At 38.9% G+C, this 27,308-nt stretch overlaps 3 protein-coding genes across 6 annotated transcripts; 1 reads left to right on the forward strand and 2 right to left on the reverse strand.

Moving 5' to 3' along the window:
• Positions 1-12,359: 12,359 nt before the first annotated feature.
• LOC122038160 (subtilisin-like protease SBT5.3) lies at positions 12,360-19,505 on the forward strand. 4 transcript variants are annotated; one of them, XM_042597786.1, is made up of 12 exons: positions 12,361-12,834; positions 12,910-13,071; positions 13,176-13,288; positions 13,359-13,456; positions 13,521-13,685; positions 13,821-13,929; positions 15,327-15,858; positions 16,519-16,616; positions 16,857-17,102; positions 18,204-18,318; positions 18,407-18,620; positions 18,808-19,505. In XM_042597786.1, the coding sequence occupies exons 2-12, from the start codon at positions 12,988-12,990 to the stop codon at positions 19,341-19,343; spliced, it is 2,310 nt and encodes a 769-aa protein (XP_042453720.1). In that variant the 5' UTR covers positions 12,361-12,834; positions 12,910-12,987; the 3' UTR covers positions 19,344-19,505. The 4 variants fall into 4 exon arrangements, with proteins under 4 accessions (XP_042453724.1, XP_042453720.1, XP_042453721.1 ...); XM_042597787.1 differs by having other exon boundaries at positions 12,931-13,071; XM_042597790.1 differs by having other exon boundaries at positions 12,360-13,071; positions 13,542-13,685.
• A 330-nt stretch (positions 19,506-19,835) lies between these two features.
• Positions 19,836-20,550, reverse strand: LOC122011692 (dehydrin Xero 1-like). The gene is made up of 2 exons (XM_042568062.1): positions 20,258-20,550; positions 19,836-20,172 (listed from the first exon to the last, which is right to left on the reverse strand). The coding sequence occupies exons 1-2, from the start codon at positions 20,459-20,461 to the stop codon at positions 19,981-19,983; spliced, it is 396 nt and encodes a 131-aa protein (XP_042423996.1). The 5' UTR covers positions 20,462-20,550; the 3' UTR covers positions 19,836-19,980.
• Positions 20,551-21,794: 1,244 nt separating this feature from the next.
• On the reverse strand, positions 21,795-24,392 carry LOC122038161 (U-box domain-containing protein 15-like). The gene is made up of 4 exons (XM_042597791.1): positions 23,898-24,392; positions 23,712-23,828; positions 23,203-23,628; positions 21,795-23,139 (listed from the first exon to the last, which is right to left on the reverse strand). Exons 1-4 carry the CDS (start codon positions 24,234-24,236, stop codon positions 22,069-22,071), a joined length of 1,953 nt encoding a protein of 650 aa, XP_042453725.1. The 5' UTR covers positions 24,237-24,392; the 3' UTR covers positions 21,795-22,068.
• Between the last annotated feature and the right edge of the window lie 2,916 nt (positions 24,393-27,308).

Consider the following 27,308-nt stretch of genomic DNA (forward strand, 5'->3'; position numbering starts at 1 on the left):
GTAAGAGTTAAACTCTATATATATGCAACATGTATTTCATGATCCATATTTTGTTAAACATCTCTTCCTTTGCTTGTTTTATCTATTTTTTTTTGCCCATTATTCTAATTGTTAGGACCAAAAGTAGCTAGAGGGGGGGAGGGGGGTGAATAGCTCGTCGCGCTTCGCTCGTTGCTCGGCGTTGCTTGTTCCTTCAAAGATGTGCAGTGGAAAATACAGAAACAAACACACAACGCTAACACGGTTGGTTTTACTTGGTATCCACCTCACAAGAGGTGACTAATCCAAGGATCCACACCAATACACACACCCTCCACTAAATAAAACTCTCCTTTATGGTAACTACCAAGGGCGGAGAAGCCCTACAAGACTCAATACAAGAAGAGAGGGAAAGAATACAAGAAATACAAGCTTACAAGCTTACAATGAGTACAAAACCCTAACCCTAGCTTCTCTTCTTGGCTTTGATCCGCCTCTTGACTTGGAGAGCTTCCAAGATCCTTCAAGAACTGGCGATCTGAGCTTTGTGAGCGCTGTGGAGGAGTTGGCGAGAGCTCTGGAGTGAATCAGTGAAGGGATGCCGCAACCATCGAACGCCTGCAGCTATAAACGACGCCAACGGTCGGATCCCGATCGATTCGAATGTTCCCAATCGATCGGGGAGGCTTTGGATCGATCCACGGATCGATCCAGAGCGCCTCTGTGCTCTGGAAACGCGCCTGGATCGATCCACGGATCGATCCAGTGCTTATCGCGCAACAAGCCCCCAATCGATCCATCGATCGATTGGGACCTCGATCGATCCACGGATCGATCCGTAGCTCGATCTGGGACAGTCCGGATCGATCCACCGATCGATCCGAGCTGGATCGATCCAGCGATCGATCCAGCACTTGATTTTTGTCCAAAACTAAGTCCCAAACCTCCCAAACCAACATCCGGTCAACCTTGACCTGTTGGTATGTCATGCCTAGCATCTAGTCACTCCCTTGACCTGCTAGGACTCCCTTACCAAGTGTCCGGTCAATCCCTTTGACCCACTTGGACTTTTCTCTGTGCCAAGTATCCGGTCAATCCCTTTGACCTACTTGGACTTTTCTTTCATGCCAAGTATCCAGTCAATCCTTTGACCTACTTGGACTTCCCAACACCGGATGTCCGATCATCCTTGATCCATCTGGATTTTCCCTTGCCTGGCTTCACTCACTGGGGCTTTCACCTAGCTTCACTCACTAGGGTTTTCCATCCGCCTAGCTTCACTCACTAGGACTTTCACCTGGCTTCACTCACCAGGATTTCCATCCGCCTAGCTTCACTCACTAGGACTTCCTTCTGCCTCGCTTCACTCACCGGGACTTTTCTTCTGCCTAGCTTCACTTTTGCCTAACATCCCAGTTAGGACTTCCCAGTCAAGTATCCAGTCAACCTTGACCTACTTGACTCTTCTTCAATCATTATCTTATTGTCAAACATCTAAACCCAAACCAAGACTCAGCTTGGTTACCCAGGTCAACCTTGACCTGAGGGATATTGCACCAACAATCTCCCCCTTTTGATGTTTGACAATACCACAATAACACTTACAATCCCATATGTAAGTTAGGCTAATCCCATAGCCTCCTTCTTCATGCCACTAGGTAATGAAAGCATAAATTAAGCTCTTCATTCTCCCCAAGAGGGCAAACTCCCTCTAGGTAATGAAAGCCTAACTTACTCCCTTTCATGAGTCCTTTCATTCTCCCCCTATGACCTTCCCATAGGTAATGAAGGACTAAGCTTAACCATACATTCTCCCCCTATTGGCACACATCAACCCATCATTGGACACACATCAACCTATGCTCCAATTCTGGGCACACTTCAACAAATCCATTTGTTGAAGACTCTCCCCCTGAAGAGTTGCTCATCGTTGTTCACAACATCACTCGTTGTGATCAACACGATAATGAAGGTCCCATACCCTTCATTTATCCTTAACTTCTCCCTCAATGTAGACAACTACCCAACCTTGAGCATTATCTACCACTTGAGTGTCCACTTGAAATAATGAGGATATTCACTCCCCATTTCTCCCCATTTCAAGTTTAAATGCTCAACCTTGAGCAAGTTCACAACAGAAGGTTAACCACCTTCCAAGGTTCATGAAAAATAATTTTCATGTCTTTAAAGAGTCCCTCCCCCTAAAGACATGGTGGTAACTTCTGTCATTGCACCAACAATGACTTGGAATCCCTAAACCATTAGGAAACCCAAATTTAGAAGTTTTGAGGTTCAAATATTCAAAATTTGAAACAACCTCAACCTAAACTTCTACTTAGTCTTCGTTAACCAATCCATCCTTGTTTTCAACATGAAAACACCCTTTGTATGTATACAAATGTATTTAAGGGGTTTAGAAAGGTTACCTAGACTCAAAGAGGTTCAAAGATGCTGAAATCAAGCCTTCCCAGCCAAAATCAGCAACTTGGATCGATTGGAGTTGGGTTCCAATCGATTGAACCTTTCTGAATCAATCCACTGATCGATTCAGACTCCCTGGATCGATCGGCTGATCGATCCAGCGAGCTTCTGCTCGCGGGAATTGCCGTTTGAATCGATCCACGGATCGATTCAGGAACTCCAATCGATCCATGGATCGATCGGAGCTCTGATAGTTGCTGAAATTCCATTTCAGTCAACTTCAGAAACCCCTAGAAAATTCTACAAAAATCCAAAAATTATGAAATTTCATGTAGACATTATTTAGGGCATACTTAATCATGGAAAAATAGCTTTCTATGAAAATACATCATATTTTCAAAGATTGACACAAACTTGAAAACTTGCAAAAACTTTAGTGTTTTTCTTTAAGTTTGTGTCTAACTATTCAATGGTGATTACTATCAAAAGATAGCCTTCACCAAGGTTTTCCAAAAATATTTTAAAAACATTTTCAAAACCAATATCCCATCATGTTCCTTGGGCATAATGCACATGACTTGTACATTAGCTTTCCCAATGATGGGAAAACACATAACTATGTGTTTTGATGAATTTAAAACTCAAAGGAATGCACTAAATCAACATCTTGAGCTTTGTTCATCATCCTAACATCTCACTTGTATATAATATGCACTAAAACACATACAAGTTACCTTAGAGGTCTTTGTGAGATGTAAAATTTGGTTTTGCCCTATTCTAGGGATCATGCATATCTATCTAGGCATTTTAGAGATATTAGACATCCACCCAGGATGTCACTTGTTAATAAGTGTCGTTAAATGTCATTCGTCCTTAATTACAAGGAATTAAACTTAATGCATGATTATGTTATGGCATACATCAAAAGAAAATAATTTTCAAAAGAAAATATCCTATTACTACATGATGTATGAATGTCATGACATGGTATTTTTGGATTTTTCATAATAAAACATGAATGCAAAAATAGACATGATGTCATGGCATATGATGGGCAAACAATCATGGCAAGGTTTAGCATAAATAAAATATACCTAGATTAACTATCTAAGTATCCTTAAAGTCTTAGCTAAACTTACAACTTAAACCTAGATTGCCCTAAAGTGCTTCAAGAGAGTGCCAAAACCTAAATTGGCATTTCTAATTTCCTTGATTTAATGTATGCCAATTGAAAGTAAACATGTCCTCAAATGTTGGCATATTCCATTTTTCCACAAGAGTAGCACTTTTAAATTAAGGCTTAGTTTGCCTTTAATTTCCTAAGAACATACCAAAATCCCAACTTGGTAGTTCTTGTGTTTTCTCAAATTTGTGCCACTTTAAAATAAAATCAATACTTCTCCAATTCGGCACATTTTACTCTTTCAAGGAGTAAATAATAATTCTATTTCATTTTCAAAGGTTAACTAAAACCTTGAAAATGCTCCTTGAGTGTCAATTTCCTCAAAGTTGGGTTAACTACCCTTCTAATCGGAGTTGACACTCTCTAACCCATCTATGGGGTAGAGAAGATGCTCCTAGGAACCCAACACCTATTGGTGCTCCTTGGATGCTCTAGGTACTCACTAGGGATAACTTCCCTAGATACCTTCCTAGTGACCTTGTTGGGCTTCTTAGAAGCCTTGGTCACATTTTCTAGGTCAACTCTAGGGATAACCTCCCTTGTGACCTTGTTTGTGACTTTCTTAGACTTCTTAGAAGTCTTAGTCACATTCATTGCAAAAATACTCTTAGGGATGACTTCCCTAGCATTTTTGGCTTGACCACTAGACCTAGGGTTTGTTCCATAACTATATGGAACTCTATGGTAAGAGGGCACATCCTTCTTAGCCTTTGGTTTGTATCCCAAACCTCTATGGCCATTGGATGACTTTTGTACCCCTAAACCTAGGTTATGCTCATTTTGCCCTAATAGGATATTTTCCATCCTTTTTAGGGTCTTTTCCATTTTATCAAGCCTTGATCTCAAGACTTGATTTTCTATCACTAAGTCCTTAGTTTTTGGTTTTTCATTTGATCCATGAGCATTTTTATTCTTGGGCTTGTATCTATTATCCTTAGTGTTCTTGCCTAGGTTTTTACCCACATTCCTAGCCTTAGGGATAGTAGTTTTGGCATGTAGGGCCACATGCTTTTCCTTAAAGCCCTCATGCTTCCTATTCTTATGGTAAATCGCATTAAAATGATAAAAATTTGACCTAGCATGCTTTTTACCATTTTGCAAAGGAATAGGCTCAATGAAAGTTACCTTCCTTTTTACCTTGGAGGCTCCCCCTTGACTAGTGCCTCCTTGAGCCTTGACCATCTTCTTCCCCTTGGGGCATTGACTTCGGTAATGCCCTTTTTGTTGACACAAGAAGCACACAATGTGCTCCTTGCTCTTCTTTGTCCCGGGGGTGGTCTCCTTGGGCTTCTCCTTGCCCTTTTGTGCCACTTGGCCCTTCTTCTTGGCCAAGTTGGGACACTTGCTCTTATAGTGCCCATGTTCCCTACACTCAAAACATATTATATGATTTTTATTATTAATTGAAATATTTATACCTTTGCTTGTAGGTGTGGCATCTTTTTCTTTGGATCCGGAGGTAGAAGCTTCCTCTTGATCGGACCTTGATTCTCCTCCATTTGATTTTTCTTGACTTGTGGAGGTAGAATCTACTTCCTCCTCTTCGTCTCTTGACCCGGATGTAGAAGCTTCTCCTTCTTCTTGATCCGGCGTCACCAAGGATTGCTCCCCCTCAATCCTAGAGGTGGAGGCTTCATCATCTTGAATATGAAACAAGGAGTATGCTCCCTCCTTGTTCCCTTCGTTGCATTCCCTTGAGGATGAAGCTTCTTGGATTTCCTCTTCTTCGGAGGTTGAGCATCTATCAACCTCGGAATCCTCCTTTTGGTCTTGCTCCAAAGAGTCACCCTCTTTGGATTCTTCATGATCTTGTACAGTGGAAGGGATCTCTTCATGAAGCTTGGCCAATTTGCTCCAAAGCTCCTTGGCATCTTCGAATTCTCCAACTCGAGCCAAGATGTGGCTAGGCAATAAGTTGACCAGAAGCTTGGTCACTTTGTCATTTGCCTCGCCCCTTTGAATTTGCTCTGAGCTCCATCTGCTTTTCTTTAGAAGCTTGCCCTTGGAGTTTGTTGGAGCTTTGAAGCCTTCCATTAGAGCAAACCATTGCTCTATCTCCATCATAAGAAAGTTTTCGATTCTTGATCTCCAAGAATCGAAGCTTGCCGATGTGTATGGTGGAGCCACCCTTGTGTCAAATCCAAGTCCATCTTGGAATTGCATCTTGAAGTTGAGCTTGATAAAGTCTTGAACTTGAAGAATTTGCTTCAACTTCTTCACCCTCTAGCTTTTCTTGTTATGCTTGACCCTTCCGGCGATGATTCCGGTGAAGAGCGGCCTCGCTCTGATACCACTTGTTAGGACCAAAAGTAGCTAGAGGGGGGGTGAATAGCTCGTCGCGTTCGCTCGTTGCTCGGCGTTGCTTGTTCCTTCAAAGATGTGCAGCGGAAAATACAGAAACAAACACACAACGCTAACACGGTTGGTTTTACTTGGTATCCACCTCACAAGAGGTGACTAATCCAAGGATCCACACCAACACACACACCCTCCACTAAATAAAACTCTCCTTTATGGTAACTACCAAGGGCGGAGAAGCCCTACAAGACTCAATACAAGAAGAGAGGGAAAGGATACAAGAAATACAAGCTTACAAGCTTACAATGAGTACAAAACCCTAACCCTAGCTTCTCTTCTTGGCTTTGATCCGCCTCTTGACTTGGAGAGCTTCCAAGATCCTTCAAGAACTGGCGATCTGAGCTTTGTGAGCGCTGTGGAGGAGTTGGCGAGAGCTCTGGAGTGAATCAGTGAAGGGATGCCGCAGCCATCGAACGCCTGCAGCTATAAACGACGCCAACGGTCGGATCCCGATCGATTCGAATGTTCCCAATCGATCGGGGAGGCTTTGGATCGATCCACGGATCGATCCAGAGCGCCTCTGTGCTCTGGAAACGCGCCTGGATCGATCCACGGATCGATCCAGCGCTTATCGCGCGAAGCAGCCGCGTCCCAATCGATCCACTGATCGATTGGGACATCTGGATCGATCCACTGATCGATCCAGAGCCTGGATCGATCCACTGATCGATCCAGCACTTGATTTTTGTCCAAAACCAAGTCCCAAACCTCCCAAACCAACATCCGATCAACCTTGACCTGTTGGTATGTCATGCCTAGCATCTAGTCACTCCCTTGACCTGCTAGGACTCCCTTACCAAGTGTCCGGTCAATCCCTTTGACCCACTTGGACTTTTCTCTGTGCCAAGTATCCGGTCAATCCCTTTGACCTACTTGGACTTTTCTTTCATGCCAAGTATCCAGTCAATCCTTTGACCTACTTGGACTTCCCAGCACCAGATGTCCGATCATCCTTGATCCATCTGGATTTTCCCTTGCCTGGCTTCACTCACCAGGGCTTTCACCTAGCTTCACTCACTAGGGTTTTCCATCTGCATAGCTTCACTCACTAGGACTTTCACCTGGCTTCACTCACCAGGATTTCCATCTGCCTAGTTTCACTCACTAGGACTTCCTTCTGCCTGGCTTCACTCACCAGGACTTTTCTTCTGCCTGGCTTCACTCACCAGGACTTTTCTTCTGCCTGGCTTCACTCACCAGGACTTTCATTTTGCCTAGCATCCCAATTAGGACTTCCCAGTCAAGTATCCAGTCAACCTTGACCTACTTGACTCTTCTTCAATCAATATCTTATTGTCAAACATCTAAACCCAAACCAAGACTCAGCTTGGTTACCCAGGTCAACCTTGACCTGAGAGATATTGCACCAACACTAATATTATATCCTGTTCTTGTTTTAATTAATAATATATTGTATTTTATTTGATGGAGGATTGGATAAAGAAGGTTGTTATTTTATTTTTGAGCACGTTGACATGTTTATCATTAATATTTGGATATCGTCTACTTTATTGCATTTGGTTTGTATCAACTGGATTTGGTTTGTATCGTACATTTTGTGGTTTGACATTTCTATTGTGTGGATATGTTTTTAATATTGGTTGATTTTAAAGTTTATGATAATGTTTGTGTTGTCATTGTTGATTGTGAAGTTGGATATGTTTGTAACGTGCATGATATTGGTTGTATTGTTTGTGTGATATGTTGTTGTAAATAGGATGCAATGATGAAAACAGATCTGCTGTTATTTGTGCAGGGATTAGCGACCGAAACATAAATTCGGTCGCTAATTGTGCTGGGAAAATAGTTTCTGCCGCGACTAATAATTAAATCGCGGTCACTAAATAGCAATTGAAAATAAAACTATCGGTCGCTAAATAACGACCGAAATATAAATGTCGGTCGCTATTTAGCGACCAAAAGTTTTATTTCAGTCGTTATTTAGCGACCGACATTTATATTTCGATCGTTATTTAACGACCAATAATTTTATTTCCGTCATTATTTTTTTACTGATCCTATATTTTCATTTCATTTATTAGCAATTGAAATATATTTCGGACGCTAATTTCCTGCTACGCAAAAAACTTCCCTTAATTATTTTACGATTGGATTTATATTTTTGGTCGCTACAAGTAACGACTGATTAAAATTCGATAGGTAAATTAACGATCGAAATAATAAGTCAATCACAAAACCACCCTGTGACGGAAAAAATGCCGACTTTTCTTTTTCATCGTTGATCGATCGTTAAAGAGCATTAGTGACCGTTTAGCGATCGAATATTCGGTCGCTAAAGTTGATTATTTTTATGGTGAGTAGATTTGTTATAATAGAATAAGATCAAATTTTTATGGATATTTGTTGCTACTTGACAGTCGACTATAAGTTAACTCTATAATTTACCTTCCTTCTAGTAACTTGAGAATGAGCTGTAAGGGGCATTTAGGATGAGCATGATCACTTTTTACTATGATGACAAAGGATAATATTGTGTGGTTCGTCCATTTGACCTCGATGGCATTGGGCTTGGTGATAGATAATCTCGACGAGCAATGGTGAGTTCTATCAATGCCTCTACGGACTAACACAATTGGTACTTGTATATGATGCTATTGTGATAAGTTATGAGGTTGATTCTCAGCGTGTGCGAAATATATCGCGGATCACTTGACCCTATGTAAAGGGATGAAGTAGGTTCTATGATTTATCTCCTTTTCAGATCGCATGGGGCAGTCTCAAAGGAGCTTTAGGATGAAGATTATTCCCTTTTGATGTAACGATGAGTTCCATCACATCCAGAGTCAAGGCAAATGCTGTGGGAGATTGTGGTGGACGACGAGCAAGGCATGATTGACGATAAAGATTAACAATTCAATCAATGATGAGAGGAAGGGCATGGGCAAGTGAGGTTGTGGTGAACCAGGGCTCAAGTGGAGGTAGGGTTGTAAATAAGCCAAGTTGAGTTGAACTTTGTAGTATTCAAGCTTGTTTGATAAGATAATCGAATCAAGCCAAGCTAAGCTTAAAATAAAACAAGTCGTTAAAATGATTATTTAAGTTTGGCTCGATTTTTTTTTTAATGAGCTTGAGCTTAGTTCGTTTAAATGTTATCGAATTCTTAATTCAATTTTGTTTGGTTGTTTGAAACTTTTACATTTTAAACATGTTTAATTAGTTATTAAGCTTGATAATCCAAATTTGTTTGATTATTTTAAAAGTTTCTTTATTTATTTAGCAAATTGACAAGAGTTTTATTGATGAACATGGTTCATGAATATTATTCATAAACATTGTTCGCGAATATTTTCACTAACATTGTGTTCAATAATGTGTTGAATAATGTGAATGAAAATCATGAGGTGGATGGAGAGGACTCCATTGTGCATGAGAACTTTAATCTCGCATTGGTAGTTCAAGGGCTAGTTGATTGGTTTATATTGTTCACCTGCATGTATGATGTGAATAAATACATTGAGAGTTGCTCTCTCTCACGAGTGTAAATTCATGGCCCACTCAACCAATAATTTACAATCGCCTATGGTTGAATTCCTTTATAAGGAGGCTATAAGCATACCGAGAGCATTATGATACATATTCAATACATCGTGATCCATCAGTGCTCGGTGATGATCATGGTATGCCATTATATCCTGAGAAATAGATGATCCGAGATAACCTTGAAGTACAACTAGAGGTAGGACGAATCTATTTCAAGGAAACTATGTTGCCTCCCTACTTGATTACTCCGACTCCCGACTCTACTTCCCAACTCTCGACTTGACGATTCTACTTCCCAACTTCGTACTTGATGACTGCTCTCAGACTTAGCGATACAAATCAACTATCTTCCAAACAACCTAGCAGCTCGACATAACTTTCTAGACCGACAGCCTGAGATTATTTGCTCAGATCATCTCGACAGATAACTTGAAATTATTTGTGTAATTTCAATTCAACTCTATCTTCAGCAATAGATTGGTCATGAATATTAAAGAGCTGAACCCATATGTGTTTAGACTCATTTATTTAATTAAACGAGTTATTCGAATTTATTTATTTAATTAGTATTATGTATATTGAACTAAAATAAATAAATTTGTATTAAGATAAATATCAAATTTATTCACGGGCATTCAATTTATTTATAATTGCAAAACCAATTTATCATTTCTTTTTTTTTTCTCATTATATTTCCTCTGTCCAAATAATTATAAGTGATGTGACTTTAAATGCTTTGTCCTCTCGGGACAGTGCATTGGTTGAGATATGGGGTATTATCATATGAAATTTTGGAATTGAAATTTGATGCATCCAAACATATTCTCTCCCATGCCTTGACCACTTGCCCTATAGGATGGATTAACGAGGTGTTGGGCAAGTAGATTACCTTTTGCCACATACGAGTGATGTGACTTTATTTCATTAAAAAAAAGTGATGTGACTTTAGTGATCTGCCCAAAATATTTATAATCTTAAAGATAATTCATGTCAAATGAGAATTATTATATTCCAAGTATTTTCCTAATTTATCTATGTTTGTTTTTTAATATTATATTATAATCATTAATTACTTTTGGTTAACAAAGCAAAAATTAAGCTAAAAGAGTAATTTAGAAAATGATTTTTGGGTAGATTCTATAAGACAATGTGATCTTTTAGTAAATTATCATTTATCATCTCTTTTTACCAGTATCCAACCATTTAAGGTAAATAAAATTTTGATTAGATTAACATGATTGATTGAATCGTACTGATTTAAAATTTCACTTTTATTTATTTAAAAAGTTAATTTTTAAAAATATTGATTATTTTGATTAAATGGATTTAAATGGATCAATTTGGTTTTTTATTAAATAATAAAAATATTAAGATTCTTAATTTTTTATTAAACCGATTAAATTTTTTAATATTTTTTATTTAAAAATTAATTAATTTTATATCCATTTGATTTTTTGATTTGAATAATAAAATTCGATTGTTTCAATTGGTATAAAAAGAAATTAAGTTAATTCAATTTTGAATACTTCATTTGTGATTCAATATTAAAAGTATGCTGACTGTTTTTATTTTTTCTCCTTTGAGTAAATAATCGTCGGGTAAAAAGAAATATACATAATTATTTACATGATAATTAGTAAAAAATTATGGTAAAAGATAATTTATTCGTCTTAACGTCTCGTCAATTTATTTCTAGATTAATATAGAAAAATAAATTATAAATAACTATTAATCATTAGATAATCAGATATAGAGAAAAGATTATATACAAACGTATCAAATTTCGATCTTGAAATTCCATAGGGTAACATTTTATATCTTAACTATTGCACAGTTACGGAGGGACGACTAGTCATGAATAAAAACATGCAGCATGAACTGATTGGCCATGCCCTGTCGACGAAAACATGCATTAGGTTTGTCAATGAAAAAGGTTTTTAATAGTTGTGATCTGACTGGCCATGCCCTGTACTGCAGCCTTGACCTTCCTCACTTCCATGATTGCAGCATGATTCATTATCCTGTCCGACTTTCTCGTAGTCTTCTTCGCGTTGATTAGTAAAAAATTGATAAATAAAGCCTAAAAAATACCATCCAAATGTTAGTATGCTCAGAACCGGATCGAAAGCCACTTATCAACTTACAAATAATAAAACACATTTGATTTAGTCAAAAATGGAGAGGCTTATAACGACTTCAAACTCATCTTCTTGTAGGTAGACTGTGGACTGTAGTGTTAGTGGTGCTCTTGTCCCTATTCTCACGGTCCTAGATGATAATTGGGACCATATGAATGATTGTTACTAGAAAAAAAAAATTGTCTTCAAAATATTCTAACTCTTATCGTCAACGATACACTAAGCCTTCTTTCCAAGGAAATGATTAAATCCCCATAACTTCAAGTGTTTGGAGGTACCTATTAGGGTGTTTCTGGTCCGTTCGTCTTTTAATCTACATCAATTGTTTTCCTGTTCATTTATTCCGTGTATTTATCATATACGACAAGTAGAAAAGTCAGGATGATATGTTTAGCTCCATTTGCGGTTTGAATTACAATTTAGCTCTATGATCTTCGTCGACCGAAATGGGGCTGAGGAGGGATCGGAGGGTACTAGAGAGGACAACCTTAAACCATATAACTTAATGTTAAATGATTTGGACTGGTATGTATGGTATAAGATTTGCCACTTTGAATCCAAAGTTCCACTACACTCGTCCTTGTAACTTTGGTGTCTCACCATATGAAGTCTTTTCTATGTATGATTGAAGAAACATACAGTAAACAGGAAGCAAAAGAAATGATTGTGAGCATTGCTTTATATCATTTCCACAGCTTTAATGATCCACACACACACAGAAGTGACACAAGAGCTTTACTTAAAGTCATTTTATTTTATTTTTTGGTTTAGTCGGTTGAATCTCCTTCTTCGTTTTAAGTGAGTGCACCTAAAGAAAAGAAAAATTACTGAACCAGTACTAGAGGATGTACAATGAGGTCCAGTGACATGAGAGCGCTTTAGTTTTTCCTCATGCACACGAGGGAATGACATGGAGGCGTCAGAGCTGGCGGATTCACCATCATCTTTTATGAACTGAGTTTACAAATGAGCAGTAGCCTCCGGTCTGCGACAACTTCACGGCCAACACACGTCGGAGAAGACTTGTGAAGACCTTGAAAACCAGGATGGACATTTGAGACAAGTAGTATTCACTTCAAGCGATAATAGAAAAAGGAACGTATTTTGAGATGCTAGCTGTTCCAGAATCTTATAGAGATAGCTTCACTGGCTGACCAGTGGACCAATGGGGCCGTCCCAATTGTAGATTTCTGATTAAATTGTTGTTCAGCTTAACTGGTTGAACCGGCCCTCTGTAACTGGGGAGGTTAGCAGGTTAGTAGCTTCAGTGTGTTACGTTGTCTATGAACTAGGAGGAGTTTATTTTAATCTCTTTCTGGTCTCAAGAAGAGCTGAAGCTATAAATCTCAGCTCGCAATTCCGAACTCCGGATCGAGCAAAGAGGCACCTTGGGGCAAAACAAAAGAGATGAGGAGGTCCTCTCTGCTTCTTCTGATTGCCTTCCTCCACTCTTTTCTGCTGCAGAAATCAGTTCTTGCTGCAAGAAGCAAGGCATTTCTTTAACTGCGTCTTTTAATCTCTCTTTTTTTTTGTTCCTTCAACTTGATAACTTCTCTGTCCTTTTTATTTAGTTATTTTTCGCCTCTTGATCATAGGTCTATGTAGTTTACCTTGGCGAGCACTCGCATGGCTCCAATTTATCACCTTGGGAAGCTTCTGAGCGAGCAAGGCAATCTCACCATCAACTATTAGGCACAGTGCTGCAAGAGTAAGAATCAAAACTTTGTTTGATCTCTTTTAAAACTGCTAATGTTTGACATAAATTTGATCGAGAACAGCAAGGAGAAGGCTAAAGATGCAGTCTTGTATTCTTACACCCACAATATCAATGGCTTTGCAGCCTTCCTTGAGGAGGAAGAAGCAATCGAGCTATCAAGTAGGTCCTCATTTCCCCTTCTCCCATTTCTCTAAATCTTCTACCGTATCTGTTCTCGTGACAGAACATCCTGGAGTCGTATCAGTGTTCCCTAATAGAAACTACAAGCTGCATACTACTCATTCATGGGAATTCCTTGGCCTGGAGAGAAATGGCGAAATCCTAGATGAGTCACTGTGGATGCAAGCCAGATTTGGAGAAGACACCATCATTGGAAACCTTGATACTGGTAATTAAGCTATTTAGTGTTCTTTCTAGTCTCAGACACTTTCATTGACTAAGCTACTTAAATATTGCTTCATTGACCAATGTTAACTTGTGCTGGCTAATGATGAAGCTTCTTATCCTTGTGAGTGGCGTTTAGGTGTGTGGCCTGAGGCCCAAAGTTTCAAGGATTATGGTTCGGGACCAATTCCATCAAAGTGGAAAGGAATCTGTCAGAATGGCACTGATCAAAGCTTTTCATGCAACAGGTTTGTTTATTATCTCTTTAGTCCTTTGACTTGCATTCTAGAACAATAATGGGCAAAGGCACTTTCTTTCCACTAGATGCACACCGGGCAATTAAGATTCACTAATTGCGGCATGCTTTAGGTGTTTTTCTCATTGCATCATTTTTGTTTCCTTTGAAACCTTGTCTGTTTCTTCAAAGTCTCCGCAAAGGGCCAAACATCCTGATGCAAGGGCATGATTTTATTATATCCACACCAAGAATTTCTTGCAAAAGAGAAAATGATAGAGTTGAATATACATGGCCTAATAGAAAGAAAGACTATAAACCCTAAATTCCAAACTGTTTTCGATCGATCGAAACACTTGTTGAAACAAGTTGATAGGATACCCCTGCTTTACAAGTCAACTCTGTGATCAGAAAACTAAGGTTGCTTTAGCCGCAATTCAAGATCCATTGCACCTTAACTTCAGATCTCTTCCATATCTGATGGCACAGTAAAATAATTCAAGGATGCCAAGATTTAAACGCAGCTTAAATCCCCGTGTATAATTTTGTAGATTTCAAGAACAGAGAACATGAGTGCATAATATACAATTGTGGGATTCTCTTGGTACATACACGCAGTTGTGGTTATCTATAGCCATTGTGGTCAACTAGCTCTGCGCGGGAAAAACAAAAGGCATAAAAAAGACTAATCGGTACATGAAATTTCTGTCAATACAGATCCACGAAATGATCTATTGTAACACCTTATCCAGTAGATTACTAGATTCTGACTTGAAAATTGCTAAGTAATTATACAAATTAGATACTTGTTACTAAATTTGGTATATTCTCACGAAGTCAAATATGTAGTCAAAGTTCTATAAAATAGTTTTTTTTTTTTTCAAATATCAAATAGTAATTTGTATTTAAATTTATCAGCCGACTCTAGACGATGGTATTTCTAATGTAATAATCAGGAGTCAAATTTTATAGGAACTCATGAACTTATATTCATCCCACCATATATTTTTATCTGAATTTACCTCTCTTTATATTTGTGGAGAACCAGGAGTCAAATTTTATAGGAACTCATGAACTTATATTCATCCCACCATATATTTTTATCTGAATTTATCTCTCTTTATATTTGTGGAGCCGGCTCTAAAAATCGTTGAAATGATAAATTTATTTTTTTATATATTTAAATTTATAAATTACTGAAATATTTAAAATAATAATAATAATAAATAATTCACATGAAAAAGATCATTCCAAAATTTCAAGTCACTGAAATTATATTTGATCAAATTATATAAACATTAAGTTCATATACGTTTAATTTCAAAATTAATGTGTATTTAAATATTTCATTTTATTAGGACTTTGAAAGATTGAATTTTGTAAATGTGTGTTTCTCTTAATGATCTAAAGGAAGCTGATCGGCGCCCGGTACTTCAACAAAGGTTACGAAGCCCTCGTCGGCCGGCTCAACGCCACCTTCCAATCGCCGCGGGATTACGACGGCCACGGCACCCACACACTTAGCACCGCCGCCGGCGCCTTCGTCCCAGGCGCCAACATCTTCGGCTTCGGAAACGGCACCGCCAAGGGCGGCTCTCCCCGCGCCCGCGTCGCCGCCTATAAAGTCTGCTGGCCGCCCGTCAACGGCAGCGAGTGCGCTGACGCCGACATCCTCGCTGCGTTTGACGCCGCCATCGGTGATGGCGTCGACGTCCTATCGGTGTCGCTCGGCGGGGACCCCGTCGATTACTTTCAGGATGGATTGGCCATTGGCGCGTTCCATGCCGTTAAGAATGGGATCGTCGTTGTTTGCTCTGCCGGAAATTCCGGCCCAAAGCTTTCCACCGTGTCCAATTTGTCGCCTTGGATGCTCACCGTGGGAGCTAGCACGATGGACCGCCAATTTCCCACATTTCTTTCCTTTGGAGACAAGAGAATTAAGGTTAGCTTACATTTTCTGTTTTTTAGGTTTTATTCTCACAATTTTGCATCTGGAGGGAGATTATCTGCTACCCTTTCACCAAGTTAGCTTTATGCATTTCTTGAAAATGTATATTTGTGTACCCCACCTCCACTTTTTCTTTTCTGTTCTGTCGATTTAAAAATTGTTTAGGATGATCATTATCTGTTAGAATGTGAACTAACTATCTCAGGAACTGCTATTAAATTCATCATGTCTGTGGTCAATGATTACGGGCTAACTAGTCCATGGCCAATTAGATGTTTCTTCCTTTTTATCTGATGGATTTATGTTTTTTACTGTCACATTCAAATTTATTTAAGTATAGATAATGATATAATAGGAGATTGAGCTCAATGACCTAGGAGGATCTTGACCTCATTTAGTGGGATAAAGATTTGGTTGTTGTTATTGTATCAAGATTGGTTCAATTTCCTTTTTGTTTATCTATTTCAACTTACTATCATTTTTTGGCTGAAACTTTGATTTACTGTCCACATGAGTTTCGTGCTGCTATTGTTCATTTCATATTACACTTGAATTTTTGATCTATTTGCATATTGTTTAGGCACAAAACCATATCGTTTTCACAACCTGATCATATCTTCTTGAATACATCTCTTCCTCTCATTCATTTTGCAGGGAGAGAGTTTATCTCCCAAGAAATTGCCAAGGAAAAGACTATACCCACTAATCAGCTCCAAAGATGCTAAAATGGCCAATGCATCAGACCTACTTGCGTAAGTGAACACAACATAATTCAATCTTCTTAGATGCCCTTATAAGTTTAAAAGCAGTGAACTCGAACACTACCCCTTCATGACTTTTGAGTATGTTCATTAATGATGTCATGATATTGATTTGAATAACACAGTGATCTAAGCTGATTTTAGTTTCTTTTCATATCTAAAATTGTAACTCATGAATTCAGTAAAATGATCTTTTGAAGAGAATTAATGTTTTTACCTTTGATATTGCAGTAGCTTATGCTACTTGGGTTCACTAGACCCAGGCAAAGCTAAGGGGAAGATTGTCGTGTGCCTTCGTGGCATCACAGCAAGAGCAGAGAAGGGGGAGGCAGTTTACCAGGCTGGTGGCGTTGGGATGGTTCTTGCAAATGATGCAGACAACGGCAATGAAATAATAGCAGATGCACATGTCCTTCCTGCAACTCACATCAACTATACTGATGGTCGTTTTCTCTTTTCTTACCTCAATTCCACCCGGTAAGTGCACTTTTTATCGATGTCCTTTTTTTAAGTAAATGATCTCCATATCGAACCTATGTTGAGTTTTTATGGTGCATTCCATCATCCTAGTTGACTTCACAAAGTTACAATTCTCTTCATTGGCATGACCTTTTTCTGAACTTAACTGAAATGACATGTAGATAAGTAGATGAAAAAAGAGATGATTAAAGACGTATTATTCAGGGTTTATTGTTTTTCAAGCATGCCAAGGGAGAGCACTTGATATTTGAAACAGTTAACAAATATTATCTTCCTTCAGGAGAAACTTTTAAATAGATTTGATTCATACTCTAAGAAGTTATGAGTAGGCATTCCTTTTGTCACTACTAGTGGTACATGGCTAGCTAATTACCATATACCAAAGAACCACCTAGAATTGTTACGTTCTATCCTTCTGGTCTCCATAATCTAGGATATTAAAAAAAAATTGTCACAATGATGTCCATCACTATCAATTATGGGAATTGAACTATTGGGATCGACCATATTCTCTTTTTTGAAAAATAAAAATAAACAAGAGTTCAGGAAAAAGTGAAGAAACAGAAGAGTGAACAAGAGTTTTGTTTGCCTCAGCTAAGGTAGTGATGTTTACTTTCTAGCAAAAGGTAATCATTGTCAGGCTACACTAGTTTGAATTGAGATTCCATGGAAGCTGAGAACACTTGTTGATTGCCCAAATACTGCTGCTTGATTTGTGGTAGAGCACTTGGAATAGGGGTCACACTTTTAGAATTTGGTTCTCACACTATCTATCTTTTTGATAACTATGAATAGAAAACATCTCCAATTATAAAGTTTAGGGAAGGCAAAATCAAATTTCATGCAATTGTCACATTTTTAAAGACAAATGTCATTCTTGCTAATGTCTTTCCAGTTGTTTGGTAAAGCAACTTTAAATACCTAGTTCCATGCCTTATTGTTGATCTTGAATTATTTAGGATTTCTTTTGTTAGCATTTTTGCTTAATGTGTGTCATTGGGTATTCATTTTAACAAGAACACTTGAGTTGCCTAGTTTAAAATGTAAGTATATTTTGGATTAGTTGTATGAAATGAACTAATATGAACAAAGTCTTAGGTCGGTACTTGGTTACATTACGAGTCCAAAGACAAAACTCGGAACGAAACCAGCACCGTTCATGGCCGCTTTCTCTTCTCAAGGACCAAATGTTATCACCCCTGAGATCCTTAAGGTTCACTGGAAAATTGCAATCTTCGTTGTCATTAACAATATACAGTTTGCTCCATCGTTTAGCTGAAATCTTTCCACATGGCTTGCAGCCTGATATTACTGCACCAGGGGTGAGTGTCATTGCCGCCTACTCGAAAGCAGCTAGTCCTACTGGTCTTGTTTTTGATAAGCGCCGTGTTTCCTTCAATTCGGTGTCTGGCACTTCGATGTCATGTCCTCATGTATCTGGAGTTGTAGGTCTTCTGAGAACTCTACACCCCGATTGGAGTCCTGCTGCAATCAAGTCGGCAATCATGACTACAGGTAATGTTGTCATGAAGTTTCTTCAAGAAATTGTTATCTAGATAAATGGTTACATGAAAGCATGAATGGCTAAAAATGTAGTCGGTTAATTTCAGCTATTGATTGTTCTGAAAACTATCTACTTGTAAGTCAAAGATATCAATGGAAACACGTTGCTCACTAGCTTTATATGTTTCTCATGTTGCAGCAAGAACACGAGATAACATGGAAGAGCCATTGTTGAACTCGTCCTTCGTCAAGGCTACGCCATTTGCCTATGGGTCCGGTCATGTGCAACCAAACCACGCTATGGATCCTGGATTGGTTTATGATCTAACACCTCAGGATTACTTGAACTTCTTGTGCTCCCTTCGCTACAATTACACTCAAATAGCATTGTTCAGCAACGGATCATACTCATGCCCGTCAACCCCACTTGATGTCAAAGATCTGAATTATCCTTCAATCACCATTCCTAAATTGTCTAACTCCAGTAAGGTGACTAGAGTGGTGAAGAATGTTGGATCGCCTGGAACGTACTCGGTTCAACTAGTGGAACCAAGAGGTATTTCAGTCAGTATAAACCCTAGAACCCTCACATTTAAGGAAGTTGGTGATGAGAAAAGCTTTGAGGTTTCTTTCGCTTTGAAGGATGGTATATCATTCACAGACTATGTTTTTGGCAGTCTCACTTGGTCCGACGGGAAACATTATGTCAGAACTCCTTTAGTTGTGAAGCCTTAGATTTTAACAACTTTCCAGCAGTTTGTTTATCTTTTTTTTTTCTTGTTCTAATTCTTGTGCAAGTAATTGAGTTCGAGTGAACGAACGAATCAAGTTTAATTGGAGTTTGATGTCTTGTTCGATGCTGGATCCAGAAGCAATAAAATAGTTTTTTCCCCCTTATATTAACAAATATCTGGCAACTTTAGGCACATAGATATTAAAATGCCCCTTTTTAATGAAAATGGAGAAGTTAGAAAGGAAATTAGACAAGCAATTAGATTTATTTGATTGATAAAAAAGCACTTAATCAGTCAAATCAAGTTTGACGCAAATCAATTCATCGTCAGCATTGAGCGAATTTGAATGAGTTGTTAAACCGAGTTGACCTGATTCTGTTAACTTGAATAACAAAGTCTTGGCACCGATCACTCCGTTAAAGTTAGTCTAAATCTGTCTCAAACGGGCGAACACAAGCGATTTATCAGGTATTCGTTTTCTCATAAACCATTCTTAATTAAAACTAAGCGTTTCCTTATTTGAGCTCATAAACAGTAAAGTTAATAGCTAATACATGCAAAACCAAACGCAGAAACAGTCTTGTTTATTGACAATAACATGAACATATCTAGTAGATCATTATCTTGGCTTCAAGATCCTAGTCTTTGTGGTGGCCAGGCAACTTCTCCTTAATCTTCTCCATGAATCCCTTCTTCTCGTGCTCGTGCTCTCCCTCCTCCTGCTTCTCCTTCTCCTCTCCGCTCTTGTGAGCACCCGGTAACTTCTCTTTGATCTTCTCCTTCAGCCCCTTCTTCTTCTTCCGCCGTCCTCCCATCCCATCATCCTCAGACTGCACTCACGCACGCAAGCGTGTCAAATTCCTACACAATAATCTTTAATCAATGGAATTAGTTAAATAATAAATATGTGCTTACTGAGCTGGAGCTGGAGCTGGAGCTACCGGTGCGGTGGAGTATGCCGGTGAGTCCGGCGCCGCGGTGGTGCTTCTCCTTTCCGGCGCCGATGCCGTAGCCTTGGTTGACGGGGAGGGGGTTTCCGTACTCATCGGTGCGGATGGGGTTGCCGTATGAGTCGGTCTGCGGGACTAAGTAGCCGTGCTCGTCCCTCTTGTACTCCATCGGCGATCGACCTGGACGAACACCTCTCTTAATTAATTCCTCTTATGAGTTATGCCTGTGCGTGCGAGATTTGCTCTGTAGAGATGGTGATATAAATACTAGAGCGGGGATGGTATCGCTGGGCAGTGACTTAATGGCTTTTTTGCTACATGGGCGATTGGTGGCTTGCACACGTGTGGAGCGGTGGGATCTGCCGTCGAGCTGCGCGGGGCGGTGGCAACCCCTGCTGAAGGCGGTTTCGCCACGTAAGGGATATGTTGATATGCGTGCGGGAAATCTTATAAAAAAATCGATTAACTTGTATTACTGATATCGACAACCAAAATGACCATAGGGTCGTATTCCATAATCTATACATCCAACTTTAAGCCGCCATTCCCAGTGAGAGAAACAACAAAAGTCCTTTTCTTGTTGTAGAAACAGTCCAATAATATTAGAAACAAGAAGCAATTCAAATAACAAAATTGAGTTTTCAGACAGACTGATTAGGCAAATTTGGCCACACCAAAGTAAGATGACTATTCTAGATGAAACTTAGGCATACAGGTCCCTTTGATATACCAAGGCGAATTTCCATGCCGTGATGCATGCGGGATGACAATTGTAGTTTTACCTCACTACAATTATTAGAACATTAGGTGTTCTTTGTTTTTTATTTCAACAGAAAACAATCAAGCAATTGTATAAAAACAATAATTATTAGCACACAGTGGATTAATGAACAAGGACAAGAAGGATGATACATTTTAGTTGTCAAAGCTTTTTATTCACAGGACAATGGAAATCACAAAATCTTCTGCTTTCATGATCATAATTCTTTCTTCCTTTGTCAAAAATTACTAATATATAACCTAGGAAATTACTCAACACTTCAAAACCGTGATTTTGTCTAATCTTCTTCGTATAAATGCTTACAGGGTAAAATATCTTTCGAAGTTTATCTATCTATATTTAATTGGATCAATAATACTGAGGTGTCTGCTTGTATTTAACCGGGTAAGGGATACTGAGACGTTTAGGATAAACGTTATCATTTTTTTTATTTTTTATTTTTATTTTTTTAATCTACATTAGATATCATAACTGAAAATTTCTTATGAACCACTAAATAAATTAGAAAGCGCTCATTAAGAACTATTCAAACGGCGAACGTTCTTTAGTCCGTTTTTCACTAGAGAAAAAAAATCTACAATGACTTCAAGCAGTGACCCAAACTTTAAATCCTTTGATTATTTATTATAGAACCTAACTATTCCACCATTATAAGTCAAATTGTCAAAAAAAATCACAGCGGAAATATGAAGTCCCAAATGAGCTAGAACAGGATGACGAGTGCCAAAATCACTAATGGTGATCTCAAAAATAGAGCGATAATACAGATTACTGATCAAAGTAGAGAATACTTCAACAGCCTCAACACACAAGACAATTGTTGTTAGTGGTCTCTTTTTTGGAAACCAGAAGGTAGACATCTAACTAGACGGACATCGTGCGCGAGTTCGAAAACCAATGGATACAAAGTCACTGGACACCGAGTCACTGCTAACCAATGTAGCATCCCAAAACCTTGAATTGGATGGGGATGACCGCACTGTAAAATTAATCAATTAACCCTTGGGCCTGGCTAAACTCCTTGGCAATTGGCACTGACGCATGAGCTGCAACAGGGACTTGGCCTTTCTCTGCGCTCTGTTAGTTCCACTTCTCTCTATCTCACAGATATGCTCGTACGCACCAAATTGCATCAACGTCGACGTGAAGGAAGAATCGTGTGAACCCAACTCGAGCAGCACCGCGACTGCACATTCCTTGGTCTTCGAGTTGCCCTCCTTGATCAACTGCACAAGTTTCTGAATGAACGAACGCTTCTCTATCACGCCGCGCCCTTCAGGACGCGATGCGAGAAGAAGAAAAATCGAGAGCGCTTCGTCCTCCATGCTGAGGTTCTTGTCGTCCAGCAGCGTACGTAACGGAGTCATTATTCCCGCTTCAATGGCTCTGACTTTGTTTTTGCAGTTCAGAAGCAAGTTAAAGAGTGCGGTGGCAGCATCTTTCCTCCCTCTAATGGTGCCATTCTGTAGCAGGTCCACCAACGGAGGGATGCCGTTCATGCTTCCTATCAACTCCTTGTTCTCGTCGAGCATTGACAAACTGAACAAGGCCGCGGCCGAGTTCTCCTTCCCCCCCACCGTGCCAATCTTGAGAACCTCTACTATCAGTGGGATCGCGTCTTCTTTGGCTATTAGTCTCTTGTTCAACTCGTCGATGGACAAGTTTAGCAGGGCCGTGACCGCGTGTTCTTTCAACTTTGAGTCGGGGTAATTTAGGAGGCTGACGAGGGCAGGTATTCCGCCATGCTTGGCGATCGCAACTCTGTTGTCGGGGTTCTCTTTGGCCAACGAACGGATCCGCTTCACCGCCTTGCGCTGCACATCGAGATGAATGCTTGACAATTGCTCGACCAGGGAAGGGACATCATCCTTGCCCTCCAAGCAATCGGAGTCCTCCATCTGTTCGCGCTTCAACAGCTCGATCTTGTTCTTCTCGCACCAATTGATAATCACGTTCCGAAGAGCGTAGTTGGAAGTCAGTGAAAGATGAGCCAAATTTTGCCTGGTCTTGGGGCATGCTCGATGGCCTGCGTCCAGCCATTTCTGTATGCTTCGTCGTTCGTACGTCTACAAGCCAAAAACAAGTTTTTGAATTCGGTTCGAACTCCAACGAGAATGCAGCAGCAGTACCTGTCCTGTTGCGACTATCACCGGATCCATCATGATCTCCAAAGTAATGGGACAGAGGAAATCACTGGGAATCATCAAGGAAGGGCACTTCTCCAGGTACTTGGGCAAGGTGACATCATCCAAGCCGTTGCTGTCTTCGATTCCAGAAATTTGCTTAAATTTGTTGAGCAGATTGATGATCTGTTGGGTGCTTTCACCGCTCTGCCCGCCTCTTTCTTTGATGAGCTTCTTGATGGCCATCGTTTCTGCCCTCAAATCTGGGAGGGTCTGCAGCTCTAGATTCTTGGCGAGTCTTTCAAGTATGGCACCATCGGCATTTCGATTTTGCTCCTGGGGGAGTAACACCATTAGATCCATCGCTAATTCCATGTCTTGTGTGTCTGTTCTCCTCTTGGCCCTCTTCAATTGCACGCTCATTAGCTCAACCTGTAAATAAAATTAAGTATAAAAAATGGGATTTTGTCACGAAGATGAAGAAATAGAGAAAGGAACGGGGCAGGCAACCCTACTTGTTCCTTCACTTCATCCGTAATGCCAAGCTGCTCGTACGGCATGTCATCCAGCGATTGTTTGATTTTTTCGTAAACCATGTGAAATCGTCCCATCATAGCCTCGCTCTCCAACGCCTAAGAGCGAATACGAAGAATTAGGAAAAGGGGGGAACAAGTAGGAATTAGGGCAAGCAATGATCGAACCAGATAGATCTTGCTGCCGTCATGGCAGCACCGAAGCAGCTTCCGAGCGGAAGTAAAGGCCTTGTGGAGGCAACAGAGCCGATCGTATGCCGCGTCGGGGATCGGATCTTGGAGCTCCTTAATCTCCTCTAAGAAAGGGACGACCAGCTTCATCCGGCGCACGAGGTTGAAGCACTCCTTCCGCTGCAACCGGCGATAGTCCCCGAAGGAGGAGGCGGATTGGATCATCTCCAGTATCTCCTGGATCAGGTCGTCCACATCGTGCTCTCGTGGACCTGCAGCCTCCTCGTCGAGGACTCTTCCTCCTTGATCAACCCCTGGGACGGGGGTCTTCTCCATGGCCAAAAGATCAGGGTAGGGATCAGGCGGAGGCGCAATGAATCAAGGACGGGGGAGGGAGGACGAAGGGGGAGAAGAAGCTTAATCGGACGCATGGCTTCAGAGAACTTCGCGGGGGAGACGATGAAGCAAAAGAGGAATGGCCACAAATCTTGTGTTTTCGCTTGCATTTTGCCGCTACAAAAACGTATTTATGGAGGTCGATCTAGTCCGCGCGTCGGTCGATCAACGGTTCTGATAATTATTTGCTCACCTATTATTCTTCCCGTTATTAAGACAGAATAAGAACTACTAATTAGTTATTAATAAAGTAACCTATATATATTAACATAAAAGTAGTCTTGTTGGTTAGGCCATGTGACTTTTATATGGAAACTTAATCCTTGCGGCAGCACTTTTTTTTTTTTTTTTTAATACAAATTTTCATATATAAAAAAATCAAATAAATCCATCAAACCGGCAGTTTGAACCGACAATTAACCTTCTATTCGGCAATTAAACATGGCCTTACCCGTTGACCCAGGTCCAGCTAGAGATTAGCTCTACTTCCTAAAATAAGAATTTAGGATATATTATATTTAGGAGCTATGATACGTTAAAAAAAAAAATCTTAATGAAATATGTAAAGATAGATATATAAATGTATTGTTCATCATTTCATTTTTTTTTGAATTTTATCATTTTATGTGTTTATTCTTGAACATTTCATTAAAATTCTTTCCTTGGACATATCATTTTTCTATATTTAGTGAGTTTAAAAACTTTTGATATTCGACCGTCCCATCTATGCTTTTTAATTTATTCCGGTGAACATTTTTCATAAAATCAAATCTACCTGGATTAATTAAATCATAAAAATAGATACCTAAATTATTAATAAAAAAAACAAAATTGATCTTTGGCAACTAATATCATCTTCATTGAAGAGTTACGTGGGTGCAAGGGAGGGAAATACCTACGGCTGAGATCATACCTGTCCAATGACATGAGTGCCTGTTTCTATCCCGAGCATCAAATATTTTTTTATTAAGTAGTGTTTGAGAGAACGCTTACTTATTTAAAATTGATTCTTATAAAAATTATTTTTAAATTAGTTAGAAGTTAAAATATAAAGTGTTTGAAAATAGAAGTCAAAAATTAATATAAGATAAAGTTTGAGTGTTTGATGAATAATTATTTCTAAACTTAATTTTTAATTAAATGATAACAATATCCTTAAATTATATAAATTAATTTTTTTAATTATCTAAATATAATTTTGATACATCAACAATAATAATGTGTTTATATAATTATTATTATATTTTGAATATTATATCAAAATTATTTTTTTATAACATGAATGTCGAACAAATTGTATAAAATTAATAAAAATAAAAACATAAAAATGACAAAATTTATATAAATACATAAAAATATGTATAAACAATTCTAGAAATATAATATATATAAAAAATATAAAATATTATTTTAAAAAATAAATACTTAATAAAATATTATTATTAAAAGTGGGGTGACAATTATGTAACATGATAAATTTATTAAAGACATAAATTATTATTGAAGTTTCATGGACTATCTGGTGAAAATCCTAACAGACATCTGTAAGATTTGGAGATGGTTTGTTCTTCATAGAACCTACTTGGCATATCAGAAGATGATGTTAGACTTAGAGCATTTCCTTTCTCAATAGTAGATTCAGCAAAAGATTAGTTGTATTGTCTCCCACCCAACTCTATCACCAGCTGAATCGAGATGAAGAAATTATTTCTGACGAGTTCCTGCTTCTAGGATTGTAGCTATTCGAAGGAGTATTTGTGGAATCCAACAATTCACAAGAGAACCATTTCAAGAATATTGGAAGAGATTTAAAGGACTTGTTGCTAGTTGCCCTCAACACTAGATAAGCGATCAACTACTGATTATGTACTTCTATGAGGGATTGTATCACATGGACAGGAGTATGGTTGATACAGCTAGTGGAGAGACTCTAGTTAACAAGACATCTACTCAGGCTAGAGAACTTATCGAGATTATGACTGCAAATTATCAGCAGTATGAGACTAGATCGATAATTATTAAAGATGTTCATTCCTTTGCCAGTGTATTCTCGACCAGGATCCAGTATCACCAGCCTGATCCTCAGTATTATCAGACTCATTAGTAGGACATGTATAATTATTTGCAGGATTAGGGTTTGGGAACACACAACAAGGGACTTCTAAGTGGCCCCAATATTACCAGCCTTACTTTCAACACCATCAGCCTGAGCATCATTTTAGGGGGCAGTCGCAACTATTTTGGCAATATCAAGAAACACAATTTTAGGAAAGAACACATTTATCGACATAGTTACAGTTACTATCAGATCAACCTACTACATTAATTCCTGAGGAGATGGATTGTAGAGTTTGTGATATTCCTGACTTTAATTCTACTACTTTACATGTCTCTTCTAGTTTTTTATATCGTGATGTTGTAGTTGATTTTGATATTATTTTTGTTGATGATATTGCTGTTCCAGATAGTCTTGATGTTGCAGGTATAGGAGATGATGATGGAAGTGTAGGGGAGACCCAAGAATCGCTTCCAATGACTATTTTACCATTTGAGTTAGTTGAGTCTGCTATTTTACTTAGTGACGATGGAAGTGTAGGGGAAACTCAAGAATCACTTTCGTTGATTGTTCTTGATCCAGAGCTAGATCTTTTACCTGATCAAGATGATGTCACATTCATTGTCCTAGAGCCTCCAAGTACCTTTGAATATGGTAAGGATAATATTTCTTCTGAATCTTTAGCAAATTTCATGGAGGTAATTCATTTTGATTATAGTGGATGTGATATATCTCTTGATTTATGTTCTATTGATTTTGATATTGTTTATAGCCCATCTCACATAGTATGCACGCAGGAATTGCTTCCTCTTTTTACTGCATAGGATTTCTTCAGACATTTGCATCACATAAGCATGCATTTTATCACTTGAAGAAAGCTCTAACTCTCTATGCAATAATGAAGTTTTTGGAGTGGACACTCCATCTGAACCGTCTTCAACCACTGGAGAAAATTT

The sequence above is a fragment of the Zingiber officinale genome, chromosome 1A, assembly GCF_018446385.1.
Source record: "Zingiber officinale cultivar Zhangliang chromosome 1A, Zo_v1.1, whole genome shotgun sequence".
Lineage (NCBI taxonomy): Eukaryota > Viridiplantae > Streptophyta > Magnoliopsida > Zingiberales > Zingiberaceae > Zingiber > Zingiber officinale.